At 42.0% G+C, this 17,704-nt stretch overlaps 1 protein-coding gene across 4 annotated transcripts in view; it reads left to right on the forward strand.

The window, feature by feature from the left end:
• MAP7D2 (MAP7 domain containing 2) overlaps positions 1 to 17,704 on the forward strand; it is a 91,465-nt gene that overhangs the window by 43,370 nt on the left and 30,391 nt on the right. For 3 of the 4 annotated variants that reach the window (XR_002829219.1, XM_014455655.2, XM_023753681.1), the window contains exons 5-9: positions 575 to 739; positions 3,008 to 3,118; positions 5,888 to 6,010; positions 9,914 to 10,044; positions 14,304 to 14,437. Coding sequence is in view for 3 of the 4 variants with exons in the window: in XM_014455655.2 (XP_014311141.1) it covers positions 575 to 739; positions 3,008 to 3,118; positions 5,888 to 6,010; positions 9,914 to 10,044; positions 14,304 to 14,437 (664 nt within the window). In the remaining variant the exon portion in view is untranslated. The remainder of the gene's footprint in view (positions 1 to 574; positions 740 to 3,007; positions 3,119 to 5,887; positions 6,011 to 9,913; positions 10,045 to 14,303; positions 14,438 to 17,704) is intronic. The other variant, XM_023753680.1, reaches the window with a different exon arrangement.

Here is a 17,704-nt window from a genome sequence, read left to right on the forward strand (position 1 = left end):
GAACGTGAATGCAGAGCCTGCTTAACTGGATCCACCCGGCAAGCATTGAGACAATCTGATTTCTGGGAACGTCAGTGGCAGTAGGCTAAGGCACTGCTGCAGCACAACCCACAAAGACTGAGCAGCAGTTACCCTCTAAAAAGCGGGAGAGGGGTTTCCTCTCCTCATTATTAATTCTTATTGCTCTTTCTATTTTGTTTCAAGATGACTTATTTATTTCATTATCCAGTTCATACTCATTTTAAAGGTTCAGATCTTTAATTTACTGTATGGATTGTTACTAGTCTGGGTGGCTTTCCCCCTTCAGTGTCTTATTTCTTGTCATCCTATTCCACAGGATAGGATGTGTGGAATAGCTCTTCCTGAAAGCAGTTGGGTTTCCATTTATATTACAGTTTCTTGTCTTTGCTGAATTGTGCACTTAACCTCTTATCAGTGAATATACTTTGTTTTTCTGTTTATGAGAAGTCAGCCCATTTCAGTTACTTTTTCTAGTTTCCTAAGTAGGAACTAAGTCAACCAGAAAGTGGGACTTTTCCTTTATCTCTCTTTGCTCTGATTTTTTGCTGTGTAGGTGAATCAGAAAATACTCCACCCCCTCCTCTAGGTTTAGCGGCCAGCACCCCTCCTCCGGATCCAGAGACCCCTGCTGCCTCCGAGTCCACCAATGGTATATCCGAGCATCACCATGCCATGGCATTTTGTGATGACTGTACTGATCATCATCCTCCATCACCATGTGTGTCTGAAGCACGTTTACAATTGATTTCTTAGTCTTATCCCTTAGAACATTTTTTCTAGCGATGTGAATGATATGCTCATGTTTCTTTGTTTCTGTCATCGCAGAGCTGTACATGCCTTACATCCTCCTGCCCTGGAGACATGTCATCATCCTTAGCTCACTAACTTCTGCTTTGAAAATCTTGTCAGTGTTTGACGTTTGTGCGTTCAGATCTTTCACACTCTCATTAATCATCGCTTTGGGCATTAAGTAGTATTGTGTTTCAGTCACTTCTGCTTAATCACCGAGTTCCGGGTGTTGTTATTGTGATGGATTTCTGGAGAGGTGTTGAGAGGGAGTGGCAGGGAGTTTCTCAGCACTAACACTGGGGATCCAAGCAAGGCGATCAATGGGCCGGGTTCTTGACTTCACCTCTCTGATAGGCTGTCTGCTTTGGATATAGGCTTGGAACTTCCTAGGGTCTAGATCAAGAACAGAATTAGCAAAACTTTGCTCCCATTTAATAATGACTTTAGAAATTCAACCCATCTTTGTCTGGCAAAGAAAAAACAAGGTAAAAGGGACGTGCTATTTACTAGCCATGCACAAGGTCAGTTTATAGCAGTAGGTGTAAATATCCTTGCTTTCCAACATCCCTTTTGTGAAGAATAATCTTTCTTAGTGCTACTGAGTAGCAGAGATTTTGCTGCATGGGCTGAGGGAACTGTAGTGTGGGCCCTGGCCTTCCCTTGATAAAGAGGGGCAGGTGGACTTGATAACTACCCCTCGGGAATCGCACCCAGGGTCCCGGCCAGGGTGAGGCAAGTGTACTCAACTCGGGCACACAATATCAAGATCAAATAATATTTTAATCAATTTTAATGCAGAACAATTCATGATGAACAAAATATCGAATTCCTAAAGACCATTGTCATGCAGAACCATGTTGGAGCCTGAGGCAAAGGAGGAAATGTGTACCCCTATCTATGTACATGACTTCATGTAATTTCCAATAGTTAATTATTTTTCAGAACATTAAAGTAGTTGCCAAAATACTGAAAAATTGAAAACTCCCAGAATTTTAAGATTTAAAACTCCCAGAATTGTAAGTTTTAATATTTTATTTATACCAAGACAAGAATTTATTGTAATTTGACTTCAGCTTAAGTCAATGAAATTTTTTTTTCTTTTTCGTTTGTTAATCCTCACCAGAAGACATTTTTCCATTGATTTTTAAAGAGAGTGGAAGGGAGGGGGAGAGACAGAAAGAGAAAAACATTGATTGGTTACTTTCTGCATGCACCCCGACCAGGGTTGGGGATTGAGCCTATAACTGAGGTACGTGCCCTTAACCTGAATTGAACCTGTGACCCTTCAGTGCTCAGGCTGATGCTCTATCCACTGAGCCAAACTGGCTAGGGCTTTAAAATGTTTTAAGATCATCTCTTAGTCAGAAGAAATATCAAACATGGAATTTCTCTCATTTGAAAACATGAGGAGAGGAGTAGATTTTGAAAATCTTATTGGTGAGTTTGCTTCCTTTCAAGCCAGGAAATACAATCCTCCCTGTTGCCTTGGGTTCCGATATGGCTTGGCAGGGCACCATCCCTACTGCTTCATTTACTGTAATGGGTTCATTTAGAAACTACTCTAAAATTAAGAACACCAAACCTGGGACCATATGTTAACATTCTAACCATAAGCTATCATAACATTTGAGAAAAGGCCATTGTGACCCCATTTCTTGATAAGAGGAAGAAATCAACTACTGAAGCTTATTCTGCTTTAACAGGAGCTCCTTGCCTTACAAATGACTTCTCTGTCCAACCTGAGCTGTAGACAGCCTTCAGAAAAAGTCCAGTTCCTGCTCATGCACTCAGTCAGGCCATAGAACATTTTCTGGTGCTGATTTATCTCTGGATCCAGATTGGTGGTGTTTTCGTGTGGTCTGAATATACTGACTAAAAGCTCCTGGACACAAGGAAATAAGTGATTTGTTGGTGGGATTAGCATAGCTTTAGTTGGACAGTTGAGTGAGGTTGGATGAAATCAAAGAGAAGAACAGAGTCGAGAAATAGAAGAGAAGATCTTGCTTCAGACTGAAGACTGCTGTGGCCAGGGCATCTGCAGCTGGGCTACATTGGTAGATAGGAGGATGTTAGAAGCAGTGTGCTGTGTCACAGTGGCTTCAAAGGCATGTGGATTAGGACGGGAAGAATGCTGGGGGGTGTGTTTCTCAGTCTACAGTGGTGTATATACTAATGTCTTTACTGTGTTTCTCTGTAGCATATGAGAAACTTGCCACATCAAGTATGAATTTACCAAAGCAGATGGAGCCTCCTATGAATAAGCGGCTGTCATCATCCACCGCAGCAATATCTTATTCTCCAGAGCGAGGCAAGTGAACGTGGAGATCTGATATCCAGTTTTCTTTCTAGTGTGTGTGTCTTAATGTCAGTCTTCGTGAGAGCCCCTCTTTTGTTCTAAAATTTTTAAAAAAATATTTTTATTTACTTCAGAGAAGAAGGAAGTGGGAGGGAGGGAGGGATGGATGGATGGAGATGATAGAGATAGAGATAGAGATAGAGATAGAGATAGAGATAGAGATAGAGATAGAGATAGAGATAGAGAAACATCAATAATGAGAGAGAATCATTGATCTGCTGCCTCCTGCACACCTCACACTGGGGATTGAGTCCGCAATCCGGGCCTGTGCCCTGACCAGGAATCAAACCTTGACCTCCTGGTTCATGGGTCAACACTCAACCACTGAGCCATGCCGGCCAGGGGAGTGAGAGCCCCTCTTATGCCTTCTGCAAACACTGCCATTATCCTAGTCTTGTGGCCTGAATGTGAGGGCCACAATGAGAGTTTGGAAAGTGGCAACACCCTTTGCAGCCAGGTTGTGGTTGTATAGAGACAGAATTACTGCTGTCCTCCCTGCCTTAAAGAGACTGTTCCATCTTCCACAGTGCATGCAGGGCTTATCCTCCCCCAAAATTAATTGGCCAGTGGGCAGATATGACTGTTAAAAAAGTAACTATCCAGCTATTGGTGTGATGTAGGTGATTAGCCAGAAATGGCAGAATTGATGAGTCAGAGGTACGTGGGAGACTCAGATGTGTTACTGCCTGTGCTTTGGGGGCCTGCTCAAACAGTTCAGAATTAATATGGAGCCTTTAAAGGGGAAAATGATGGGCGGCCCTTTTCAGCACTCTGCTTTGAGGTAGGAGATGATATGTATAGGATACGTGCCAGTGTCAGAAACTGAAGGAGGTTTAAAGCTACCCAAGTTCCAATGGAGGCTCAGAGAAGTCGGTAAAAGTCTGAACTGAGACCTTTCAGAGCATGCAGGTTACAGAAGGTGGGAAGCTGTCCATGCATCGAATGTGTATTGTAAAGCGTCACTAAAGAAGTGTCAGGTGCCAGTGGAGTACTTAACATGTCAAGTCATCACCAAAGGGCCAGCAGAAGGATGTTTGTGACTTTGAAGAAGCCAGTGCATCTTCCTAGTTATTTTTTTATGGCATTGACCTTGCACCTCGAGCACAGTGGCCTGTCCTGTGTGTCAGAGACCCATAAATGTCAGTGTGGCTGGTCTCTAATGTAGTTCATGGGTAAGCACTGGAAACCTGGGATTGATTAAGAGCTGGATGAGAAAACATCTACATGCTTTTAAATCCATAATGCTATTCTATTTGTGATTTTCATATGCTTTCATGAATTCACATGGTTACCAATTGATGTTAAATTCATATTTGCATTGATTAGTATATAAAATTGGCAGCTAAGTTATCTACTTGCTAATTATGAATTGAACATTTTAATTCCCCAACCATTTACTGGTTACTGGGTGCCCAAAGAATACAAAATACAGTGGAATCTCGGTTCTCGAACTTAATTCGTTTCGGAAGGCTGTTCAAGAAGTGATTTGTTCAAAAACGGAATCATTCTTTCCCGTTAAGAATAATGTAAATACAATTAATCTGTTCCAGACCCCAAATGATTCAGTTTTAACCTTTCTTATATATAGTACATGTCTAATGTGCTGTTTAATCTATTAATAAACACTTTTTTTTCTTAAATTTGTTGAACCACCCCCTACTGGCCTTAAATGAATCACTTTTAGCATTTGGTCCAGGGATGTCTCTCAGGTCAGCATGCAGCATCTTTGCTTGTTCACATATCACTGCTTCCAAAATGCTGTCACTGGCTAACTGCTTTTCATTTATCCAAATCAGCAACAGTTTTTCTACCTCTTCCATTGCCTGTGCTCATTGCTTCTTTCATACCCTTAGCAACGTTAGCATTCTTGATGGCCTCTTTATGTTTTAAAATTATGCTAATGTTGGCTTCCCTAGCAACAAAAGCATTTTCTCTTTTGTTTGTTGCCTGAGAGAAGCTTTTTGTCATGCTGAAGTATCAGCATGAAAGGGTTGTCAGATCAAAAAACAGAAGTTTGGTTTGACAACCAAGACATTTTTTCTGTGAACAACTTGGTGAAAAACCAAATTGTTTGAGATGGGAGACATCTGACAAAAGAGGTTTGACTGTAATGAAAAAGTTAATCCATTACCTTAAAATACGTTCCAAAACCATCAGAATGATATTTAAGTCCCTGGATTTTGGATTGTGAATATTATTACTTCCATTAAAGCTGATAATCAGTTGGCTATTTTTATTTTCGTGCTTATTTAATTTTGCCCTTATTTATATGGAAAAAGTATGAAAAGATGCATATTTACACATGAACAAAATCAGTGGCTTATGAAATATTTCTTTACAGAGAACCTAAAACAAGTGTTTTGTAGAAGTAATCTTTTTTTCAATGTTAGATCTACTTGGTGAGTAAATGGTTTCTTGAGTCCATACTATAGAAATGGGCTAACTCTCTTAGAGTGATACAGGTAATACTGCAATGGCATTTTGAATGAATTTTGGCACCCCAAGAGAATTAATGCACTCTTTCATACTCTAAATGATACATCGTTTGTTTTATTTTACTATGACGAACTCTGAAGCCATCCTGTGCCAGAATATTTTTATTTTCCACTTAGTCCTACCACCCAAAAGTTAATTTGCATATGCACTGTGCTGTTTTAAACGTTTTGTTTTGTTTTGTTTGAATGTTGCTTTTTACATTTTTTATTTGATTCCATTCCTCAGCTCCTGGCATGCCACTTATTTTCCCGGAAAACTTAGGCGTTAGGCGTCTGTCGGCGCCCACACAGGCTTCTTTATCCAGAACCAGAAGTGCAGTCCCATTCACTAAGCAGTTCAGTGGCTCAGGTAAAAGAGGCCAAGCTGGTGACACTAAGGAAAATGCCAGAAATGGTGTTGGTTAACCTATGTTTATTCCTGATTTTTTATATTTTGCTTCACTTTTACTGGCTTTGGGAAATTTCTGCCCACCGGTGTTTTGCTACTGCTATGTTTCTTTTTTTTAAGTGTCACAAAGGTAAGTAAATGATTTTGTCATTGAAGGCATGTGGATTAGGAAAAAATACTATTTCATGAGTTAATGGGAATTAGACTTTTTTCTAAAATATATCTTTATTGATTTCAGAGAGGAAGGGAGAGGGTGAGAGAGATAGAAACATCAGTGATGAGAGAGAAACATTGATCCACTGCCTCCTGCACACCCCCTATTGGGGATCAAGCCCACAACCCAGGCATGTGGCCTGACTGGGAATCGAACCATGACCTCCTACTTCTTAAGTCGATGCTCAACCGCTGAGCCAAGCCAGCCAGGCTAGACTTACTTTTTTTGAGGTTAGACTTTTCAATTTAAAGAGATGGTTTGGCCCTGACCAGTTTGGCTCAGTGGATTGAGCGTCGTCCTGCGGACTCAAGGGTCCCAGGTTCAATTCCGGTCAAGGGCATGTACCTTGGTTGCGGGCATATCCCCAGTAGGGGGTGTGCAGGAGGCAGCTGATAGATGTTTCTCTCTCATCGATGTTTCTAGCTCTCTATCCCTCTCCCTTCCTCTCTGTAAAAAATCAATAAAATATATATTTTTTTAAAAAAAATAAACAGATGGTTTGGCAGAGTAGCCTTTAAACTAGTCTTTGAGGTTTATGAACAACTCTACCACTTATTGTTTCTTACCACTTTGGATAAGTTAATTAACCTCTCTAAGCCTTAGTTTCCTCATCTATAAAATGGAGTTATTTTACATTGCCACGAGGATTAAATGAGATTGGCACAGTAAAAGAGTTTAACACATGTCTAGAGCCTCACTACTCAAGCCCTGGTCCATGGACCTGCAGCATTGGTATCACCTGGGAGCTTGTTAGGAAAACAAACTCCAGGACCCACCAGACCTACATACTATAGTCTGAGAAACACTGGGCCATACCATCAAAGCCATTCTTTGACCAAAGTGGGTTAAATCATCATGGCAAGATTAATCAGGACTGGCATCTTCTGTTTGCCCATGAACCACGCTGTCTACGTTAGAGTGGGTCTGGTCTTAGTTCCCAAGATAGTGTAATCAGTGAGATGACATATAAATGACATATAACTCTCTACCTAGTTCTAGCTGTTTCTGAGCAGTGCTATTTCTGCAAAGATGATATATGAATGGCCAATAAGCACGACAGATGCTCAACATAGTCATTAGGGAAATGCTAATAAAAATCACAATGAGATACTACTTCACATTTTACTAGGATGGTTAAAATTCAAAGCAAAAAAGGAAAAGAAGTGTTGGTGAGGATGTGGAGAAATTGTAAGCTTTATGCATTGCTGGTGGGAATGAAAACTGTGTGGCCAAGTTCCTCAAACAGTTAAACACAGAGTTACCATATGGCCCAACAATTCCACTCTTAGGTATGGAGCCAAGGAAATTGAAAACATATGTTCATATCAAGATTTGTACACAAGTGTTCTTAGCAGCATTTTTCATTATAACCACAAAGTATAAACAACCCAAACATTCATCACCAGATGAATCGATAAACAAAATTGTGATATCTCCATAAAGTGGAATATTATTCACCTATAAAAAGGAATGAATTCCTGATTTATGCTACATGATGAACCTTGAAAACATGTTCAGTCAAAGAAGCCAGACACAAAATGCCACAATTGTATGTTTCCATTTATGTGAAATGTGTAGAATAGGCAAATCCAAAGAGATAGTAAATTAGTAGTTGATAGGGAATGGGGAGTGGGGAGGGGAATGAATGCTTTATGGGTACAAGGGTTCCTTTGGGGGTGCTGAAAATGTTCTGGAATTAGACTGTAGTTATGGTTACACAACCTTGTGAATATACTAGAAACATAAAATATTAAAAAGGTGAATTTTTATGATATGTGAATTATGTCTCAAACAAATAAAAAATTCCTGGGAAGCAGGAAGTATTTCAACTTTGGGAAGAGAGATGTGTCACAAGGTCCCCAAGACTACTCCCAGTGTTAGTGACTCTCTAGGACAGGGGTGGGGAACGTCAGCCCGTGAAATCATTGGTTCTGGCCCTGCCAAGGCATTAGGGGTGAGTTAATGAAATGTTTGACCAAATATAGCAGGCTAATTTTTAAGTTGATAATCCATAGCCCATGAATGATGTTACAAATATCCAAATGGCCCTCGACAGAAAAAAAGTTCCCCACCCTTGGTCTAGGACAGTGATGGCGAACCTTTTGAGCTCGGCGTGTCAGCATTTTGAAAAACCCTAACTTAACTCTGGTGCCGTGTCACATATAGAAATTTTTTGATATTTGCAACCATAGTAAAACAAAGATTTATATTTTTGATATTTATTTTATATATTTAAATGCCATTTAACAAAGAAAAATCAACCAAAAAAATGAGTTCGCGTGTCACCTCTGACACGCGTGTCATAGGTTCGCCATCACTGGTCTAGGAGGACTCATTGTTATGACTTACTCTGGGGAAGACTAGGTACGAGCTTCCAGCATCCTCTTCCAGGATAGTGACACAGGTCACGTTCTCCCAGCAATGAGTTGTACGTGTGAAATGTTGCCTACCAGGAAAGCACATTAGAAACTCAGTGCCTTGGGTTTTTATTGGGAGCTGGTCACGTAGGTACCCCTGGCAGACACATGCCCAGATTCCAGACTCTTAGAAGGAAAGCAGAAGTCATGGTGTTTGTACAAATAGCTTAGGTGCAGTGAGCTATGCTTTGCTTAGTGCTGAGAACGCTCCTGGAATCTGAGTTCACAGATGCTGACCAAGGGCCAACGCTGTAAGCAGTTATGTGCAAAGACAGTAGTCGGGCCTACTATGTTAACTCTTTCTACACAAGGAAGTTGATGTTTAGAGAGGTTAAGCAAACTGCCCAACATGATCCAGCTATGAGGTGACTGTTCAATCTGTCTGGCTGCAAAGCCCAGATTTTGAACTGAAATTAACTGGATTATTTTTCCCCCTTTTTATTGAATTCATTGGGGCGACACTGGTTAACAAAATCACACAGGCTCTTTTTTTAAAATATATTTTTATTGATTTCAGAGAAGAAGGGAGAGGAGAGAGAGAGAGAGAGAGAGAGAGAGAGAGAGAGAGAGAGAGGAGGGGATTTTTAAAAATATATTTTTAGGGGAGGGGAGGGGAGGGGAGAGGAGAGGAGAGGAGAGAAACATCAATGATGAGAGAGAATCATTGATCAGCTGCCTCCTGCACGCTCCCTACAGGGGATCGAGCCCACAACCTGGGCATGTGCTCTTGACCAGAATTGAACCTGGGACCCAATGAGCTAAATCAGCTAGGGCTTTACTGGACTCTTGAACTCTGACTATGGGAGTCTTTTAACACATTGCGGACCAGTAGTTTCATTTCTAGTTTTAGCCAGTGGCCAGATAAGTTTCTATTGAATGAGTACAACAAACATTTTACATAAATGTTAAAGGCACGCTTTAAAATTAAACACCCATTGCATTTTGAAGTTATTTATTATATGTTCTTACAAGCTAATATCTTTTTAAAGTATGATACTTTGTACAACACTGTGTAATATGAAGTGAGAATTCTCATGATCCGACCTCAATGATACAATCCCTTCTGTGCACATGAGAAAAAGCGTGGTGGGATTTTTAGATGGCATTGCCTGTGTGTCACGTTTTAACATAAGTGTGTTATTCCCAACTCCTTGCTCACCTTTCCATCTATGCTGTGGTCTCTCTGGCTGTTCTGCTGTAACACTCTAATCTTTAACATCTGCCCTCCTATAGCTACCGGCAGCCCTGCTCAATGTTCCTACAAGTCTTCACCAACTCGAACCATCGCAAAGAAGAAGTCCTCATCCACATCTAGCCGATTCAATGCTGGGAAAGGAACCCCTATAGGACCGGAGGTCTCCTGGGTATGTCTACACTCACACGCTCACCCTCGGGACCCGTTGAACTGACAGTGCCATTCCTCCCTGCGCTTGACTTGGGCTTATCTGTCAATGTCCAGGGACTGCTCAAGGGTCAGATTTGGCCTAAAATTTCACCCAACCTTTGAAAAGCATTTAACTTTTTGGACCCTCCTAAATCTTAGTGCCTTGGAGCAAATTCCTAAAGACCTCATCCTCCTTCCAGCCTGCCCTCCAGAGGCTAGGAGTCAGAAAGAATGTTCTGAGTGTCCTCTCTCTGCTTCTTTAAGGGTGTCTGAATCTGGGCCAGTCTTGCCTCTACAGGCAACTGGAACTGAGGCTCTAGGCCAGCCGTCATTAATAACAGTGGCCTTTAAACATTTTTAAATTTTTTTTTATATTTTTATTGATTTCAGAGAGGAAGGGAGAGAGATAGAAACATCAGTGATGAGAATCATTGGTCGGCTGCCTCTTGCACGCACCATACTGGGGATGGAGCCCTCAACTCGGGCATGTGCCCTTGACCAGGGTCGAATCCAGGACCCTTCAGTCTGCAGACCGACGCTCTATCCACTGAGCCAAACTAGCTAGGGCGCCTTTAAATATTTTTCTTGTCATACTGACACCATCAGCAAAACACATGTTGAGCAGGAACTCCCAGTTAGGTATATTTATTTAGAAATTATACATACTACACTACTTTTGTTTGTTGTCACTGTTAGTTTTATTGGGAGCTGGTCATGTAGGCACCCCCTGCCAGGCACATACTCATATTCCAAACTCTCAGAAGGAAAGTAACAAATTATGCCAAATCTTTAGCAGCTTCAAACAAATGTTTATTACCTCACTGGTTTTTTGGGTCAGAAATTGAGGGTGGCTTAGCTGGGCGCTTCTAGTTCAGGGTCTCTCCTGAGGGTGTGCTCAGGATGGCAGGCAGGGCTGCAGTCATCTGAAAGCTTGGCTGGGGCTCTTCCAGGCTGGCTCAATCACATGGCTGTTGGCTGGAGGCCTCAGTTCCTTACGATGGGGACCTCTCCATAGAGCCACTTGAGTGTCCAAATGACAAGGCAGTTGGCCTCTCCCAGAGCAAGAGATCTGAGAGAGCATTTATGTATCACATCTATGCATCAGCCTCAGAAGTTTCACACCATCAGTTCTGCCACATTCTGTGCATTAAAAACAAGTCACTGAGACCAGCCCACACTCAGGAGTATGGGAATTGAGCCCCACCTGTTGAAGGGAGAACACCCAATTATGTGTGCATTTATTTTAAAACCACCACATTACTGTACTACTGGGCATTTATTTTTATAACACCACATTTTTTTAAATCCAGGGTGGCCCTAAGGTTTTCACATGACAAGTGAATGTTTCGGACCCTTGGTTTTTATAGTAGGGTATATTTCTGTGGAGGGAGGCCTATGAATGTGGGTGTGAGGACCAAATAAGGATTTGCTACAGAAAAGTGTGATGGAGGGAGAAGGGAACCACCCTTGCAGAGCACCCACTGTGGGTCAGCACCGAGGCACATGCCTCTAGCCTCCTACAGAGGGAGACCATGGGGAAGATATAGAGGGGTGGGTAGGGTCACAGGGTCCACAGCTCACTGTCTTTTTATAAATTTACTAGAGGCCCGGTGTATGAAAATTCATGTACTGGAGGGGGGGTGTCCCTCAGCCTAGCCTGCCCCTTCTCACAGTCCAGGAGCCCTCAGGGGCAGGAGGTGATCAGGGAAAGGCGACGCCCTATCACACCTCTACTGCTGCTGCTGCCAGCAGCACAAGCCTTGGCCGGCCCTGGTTACCTGAGCCTCTGGCAGCCCTGGGAGGCTGGGCAGCCACCATCCAAGGCTTGCCTGTACCTTGGGCCGGCCCTGGGTGGCTGGGCAGCTGCCATCTGAGGCTTGCCTGTGCCTCAGGCTGGCCCTGGGAGGCTGGGGGGCTGAGGGGACTAGTGGACTCCAGAGGCAGGCACGCAGAGTGGCCAGGCCCACCTGGGTTGGCCTTGCCATACGCCTGCCACCCTGGTGGGGCTGAGGGGACTGGGTGCTGCCATCTGTGGCTGTGGGCACCACCATCTTTGTGGGCGTGGCAGTCAGCATATTCCCTCCTTATTGGCTGTGGGTACCACCATCTTTGTGATGGTGTGAGGGTTAATTAGCATATTCCCGCTTTATTAGATAGGACTAAAGGCCCGGTGCATGAAATCTGTGCATGGGTAGTATCCCTAGGCCTGGCCAGCAATCAGGGCCGATCGGGGCCTTCCGGCTGGCTGGGGCCTCCCTTCATTTTGTGCTGCCCCCTGGTGGTCAGCGCACATCATAGAGAGCGATCAAACCCCCAGTCTCCTGGTCAAACTCCTGAGGGAACACTTTGCATATTAGCTTTTATATATACAGATTTTTATTGTGGAAACTATTACATATGTCCCTTTTTTTAAATCCCATTCACCTCCTCTACCCTGGACCTGCCCCACCCCCAAGGTCTTCAACACACTATTGTCTATGTCCTTGGGTTATGCATATCCTATATAATATCCTAGATAATAAAAGGCTAATATGTAAATCAACCAAACAGCAGAACAACTGGTTGCTATGATGCGCACTGACTACCAGGGAGCAGACGCTCAATGCACGAGCTGTCCCCTGGTGGTCAGTGCGCTCCCACAGGGGGAGTGCCACTTAGCCAGAAGCTGGGCTCACGGCCTAAGTTGGCAGTCAGACATCCCCCAAGGGCTCCCGCACTGTGAGAGGGCGCAGGTTGGGCTAAGGGACCCTCCCCGAGTGCACGAATTTCATTCACTGGGCCTCTAGTATCCATATAAGTTCTTTATGGTTAATCTCTATCCACCCACCTTCCTTCTGAGATTCGTCAGTCTCTTCCATGTGTCTGTGTCTCTGGATCTATTTTGTACATTAGATTCCACATATGAGTGAGATCATGTGATATTTGTCTTTCTCTGACTGACTGATTTCACTTAGCATAGTACTCTCCAGGTCCCTCCATGCTGTCTCAAAGGATAAAGATCCTTCTTTTTTACAGCTGCATAGTATTCCATGGTGTAAGTGTACCACAGTTTGTGGGAGCCTGGCCAGCTCTTTGGCACCATTGCATTTTTTACCAGTCTCTGTGTGGTCTCCACTTTCCATCCTTGGTTTTGAGAGTTCTCTCCAGCTATTCTTTAGTTGGTTATTCAGGGTGGTTTTTCTATATTTTAGTTGTAATTTCAGTTTGGTTCTGGGAGAATGTCATTGTAGCTTTCACTTAAACCACCGCCCCCCCCCCTTTAAAATATATTTTTATTAATTTCAGAGAGGAAGGGAGAGGGAGAAGAGATAGAAACATCAATGATGAGAGAGAATCATTGATTGGCTGCCTCTTTCACGCCCCCTACTGGGGATGGAGCCCAAAACCTGGCATATGCCCTGACCAGAATCAAAACCAGGACATTTCAGTCCAGAGGCTAATGCTCTATCCATTGAGCCAAACCAGCTAGGGCTGCCCCCCTTTTTAAAAAATCCTCACCTGAGGACATGCTGAGAGGGAGGGAGGGAGGGGGAGAGAGAGAGAGAGAGAGAGAGAGAGAGAGAGAGAGAGAGAGAGAGAGAGAGAGAGAGAAAGAAAGAGAAAGAGAAAGAGAAAGAGAGAGAGAGGAAACAGAAACATTGATTGTTTGCTTCCTGTCCATGCCCTGACCAGGGATCAAACTCACAACCTTTTGGTGTATTAGAAGACACTCCAACCAACTAAGTCACCTGGCCAGGGTCACAACTCACCATTTTGTGTTATAATCACACCTGAAACTTTTCCTAATGATTGTAGATCTTTATATACAGGAGTGGGCAAAAGTAGGTTTATAATTCTGAGTATGCAAAACAGTATATTTTATTATGTATTTATTAATTATTATACTTATTTGTATTATTTGTCTTATTACTATTATTACTTCATATCCTTACTTATGATTTATCTTTTAGGTAATGATGGCTGGTAATTTAACCTACTTTTAACCTACTTTGTCCTGTATCCAGGACCATCATATGGTTCTGTTAACTCTTCTCAAGAAAACAAGGAGAAAGAAATCTTTGCATTTTGAGGCTGAATTTATTTTTTACTAAATCACCTAACTATAATGAGCTCATGGTGCTTCTCTGCAAATACTCCCATTGTGTCCTTCTGAAAGGAAATTGTGCATCGCTTCCATCTGGGGTATTTTTAGAAACTGCAGTTGTGGGTCATGGCTGTCCTATTCTATGTCCCCTACAGATGGAGATGGAGAAGATGAAGAGGGATTCACAAGCAACAACTTCTTATTCCAACACGAGCGTTGGGTCCCCTGTGAAAAGATACAATTCTCCCGTAGACCTTTCTAAGGGATCATCTTCTCCTGGGGCATGCAGGTAAGCATCTTTCCCCTTTGTCACAGTCAGAAGGTTAAAGCAGTTGGGTGAGGCTCTGTGCAGTGCAGGGTGTGTATCCTTTTCCCCATAAGGCATGGAAGGCCCTAAGAGGTGAGCAGGAGGAATGCTGAACTGTGACTTACCTCCTTCACTCTTTGAATATCTTCTGGAGAAATGATGGGCTCTTTTTTTAATATACTTTTATTGATTTCAGAGAGGAATGGAGAGGGAAAGAGATGATAGATGGATGGATGGATGGATGGATGGATGGATGGATGGATGGATAGAGAGATAGATAGATAGATAGATAGATAGATAGATAGATAGATAGATAAAGCATCAATGATGAGAGAGAATCATTGATTGGCTGCCTCCTGCAAGCCCCACACGGGGGATTGAGCCCACAACCCAGGCATGTGACCTTGGTCAGAATCGAGCCCAGGACCTTTCAGTCTGTAGGCCGGTGCTCTGTCCATTGAGCCAAACTGGCCGGGGTGGGAAACAATGGGCTAAGGGGTCTTGTTGCTTGGTAGATATGGGACTCTTAGTTACCAAGATGAGCCATTCAGCATTTTCTCTTTAGGCCCATCAATTCCATTCTACTTTTCTGGCATTTTCCTTTCTCTTTCAGCTGCATTTGGAATGACGTTACATTTCCCTCGGGAGTCTTTCATTAAAAGGCAGTAACAACTTATCAGCCACCATTAGTAGTATGGTTATTTCTAACAAAGCCCTTATATGTGTTTTTTTAAAAAATTGGGTAAATTCACCATGAAACTATGTAAATGAAAAACAAATTTACACTGTATGACTTTGTATTAAGTCATTAAAATATTTTACTGATAGTAATTGATAAGAATGACTCAGTAACTTAGTCCAGCAGTAGAATGGAAACATCTTCAGTGGTACTGAGAAAGAAAGAGAAATATGATTTTAATTTGGGAAAATAGGAAATTCTTTATATAGAAAGAATCATATAAAACTTATTTTTTAAAAAGCTATTTATTGATTTCAGAGAGGAAGGGGGAAGGAGAGAAAGATAGAAACATCAATGATGAGAGAGAATCATTGATCGGCTGCCTCCTGCACACCCCCTACTGGGGATCGAGCCCGCAACCCAGGCATGTGCTCTTGGCCGGAATCGAACCCAGGACCCTTCAGCCCACAGGCTGTTGCTCTATCCACTGAGCCAAGCCAGCTAGGGATAAACTCATTTTTAATGCATCAGTTTGGCTCAGAGAACATAAACTAAAACACAAAATTTAATGAACACTTGGGAATTTCTTAAAAATATTTCAAGGTGACAGGAGCTCTTATTTCTAATTTGTTACTTTCTAACAGACTTTTTCACTATTATTATTTTGCTATGTTTTTATAGACTTATAATTCCTGCTATTGTTGTATCCATCTTCCACAAGGAAAAGCCTTCTATAGCTCATTGCTAAATTAATAGCATCTTGGTTTGTTAATTTTTTAAGTCCATTGCATCCTTTCTGTTCTTTTATTGCCTGCCATTGGTTATGATATTTTGCTCTCTTGCAAACTACATCCAATAGGTGGGTGTAAGGTCCCCATTTGTCTTATTTTCGAGTCTTCCTTTCATATGTCAGAACTCTGGTGATAGTTTGGGACATTGACATTAGCAAAGAGAAAAGCCTGCTCACACTGAGGTTTTTCAGGATTTCCCCAGCCCTTTCTAGGATATTGACTCATGGTTCCTACATGGATAGTAGTTGACAAGTTTCATCATCATCATTGTAAATTTCACTAACATGAACAAGGGATGTTGCCCTCTCTCTAGAGAGAGAATTCAGTTTTTGGAAGCAAACTCTCCGTAGGCTCTGTGCTATTTCTTTTTTTATATACTATATGGGTAGCCTTGTTTTAATAGGGTGAAATTGAAGACAACATAAATATTCTCAATAGAGAATTGCTAAATAAATTATGACGCATCCAAACAATGGAGTACTATACAGCCACAAAAAATTATGAAGAACAATAAGTAATTACATGGAAAGATGATCAGGATATTGTGAGAAATGGTATGTGGAACATGGTTCCATTTTTATCAAGTACATATTTTCTATATTGATTAATATTTCCTTAAGATGGATTTTTAGACATAGGATTAATAAATTATTTTTGAAAGATCCATAGATATTTAATATACATATACCTGACCACATTGGTGAATGTATATATGTGTAGACAATCAGTGGTTCTTGGACAGTGAGGTTTTTATCCTCCCCCTCTCTTTTTTGTCTTTCTATTTTCAAAATTATCTACAAAAATCAGATATTACTTTTGTATTATGAAAAAAGGGAGGGGTATTTTTCTTACCTGTTCTACAAAAGAAGTATAAAGCTATGTTAAGGCTGATAAGAACAGGACTTGGCCTAAACGCAGAATCTTGGCAGGTGATGTGCTGGGAACCTGGCTCTCCAAGCCTATTGAAGGTAGGGGTGCACTGCCACAGTAGATATGACTCTGTCCTGTGGTCAGCAGTGAGCTGCACCATTTCTCTTCCTCCCCTGGACCCAGTGGGGATGTCAGGTGCCACAGTAGGGGTCGGCCTCCCTGTCTCTGAATGCTTGTCTGCATTTCAGTTTTTTGTGCTATTGCTTTGAAGTTGAAAATCTTGAAGGCTGTGTTTCAGGAACGATTTTCTATTTTATTTTTTATTGAGATATAATTGACTAAAATAAAACAAACAAAACAAAACAAAACAAGAAAACTGTAATTGAGTATACAGCAGTGGAAAAGAATGGATGGAAGTTGCCTACAACCAGTGGGTGGATCTCAGGAACATAGTGTGGAACAGAAAAAAGGAAGTTGTAGAAGAATTTGCATAGATCGAGTTCTCAAATTACAAAACTAAGCACTGTTCTTTTAAGAATATAAATGTAAAATGAGTTTTAGTAAAAGAAAATGGCAAACATAAAATGCAAAGTGATGATGGCTTCTGAGTGAGGAGGGGAAAGCTATCAGGGAGGGGCACACAGGAGATTCCGGCATAATTACAATGTCTTTTTTTTTTTTTTTTTTTTTGGTTAATCCTCACCCTAGGATATTTTCTCCCATTGATTTTTAGAGAGAGAGAAGGGAGGGGGAGAGACAGAGAGAGGAAAACAATGATGTGAGAGAGGCACATCGATTGGTTGCCTCCCGCACGTGCTCCAACTGGGGCCGGGGATTGAACCTGTGACCAAGGTATGTGCCCTTGACCTGAATTGAACCCGCAACCCTTCAGTCTGTGGGTCAATTCTC

This window comes from Myotis lucifugus, unplaced genomic scaffold (assembly GCF_000147115.1).
Source record: "Myotis lucifugus unplaced genomic scaffold, Myoluc2.0 scaffold_49, whole genome shotgun sequence".
Classification (NCBI taxonomy): Eukaryota; Metazoa; Chordata; class Mammalia; order Chiroptera; family Vespertilionidae; genus Myotis; species Myotis lucifugus.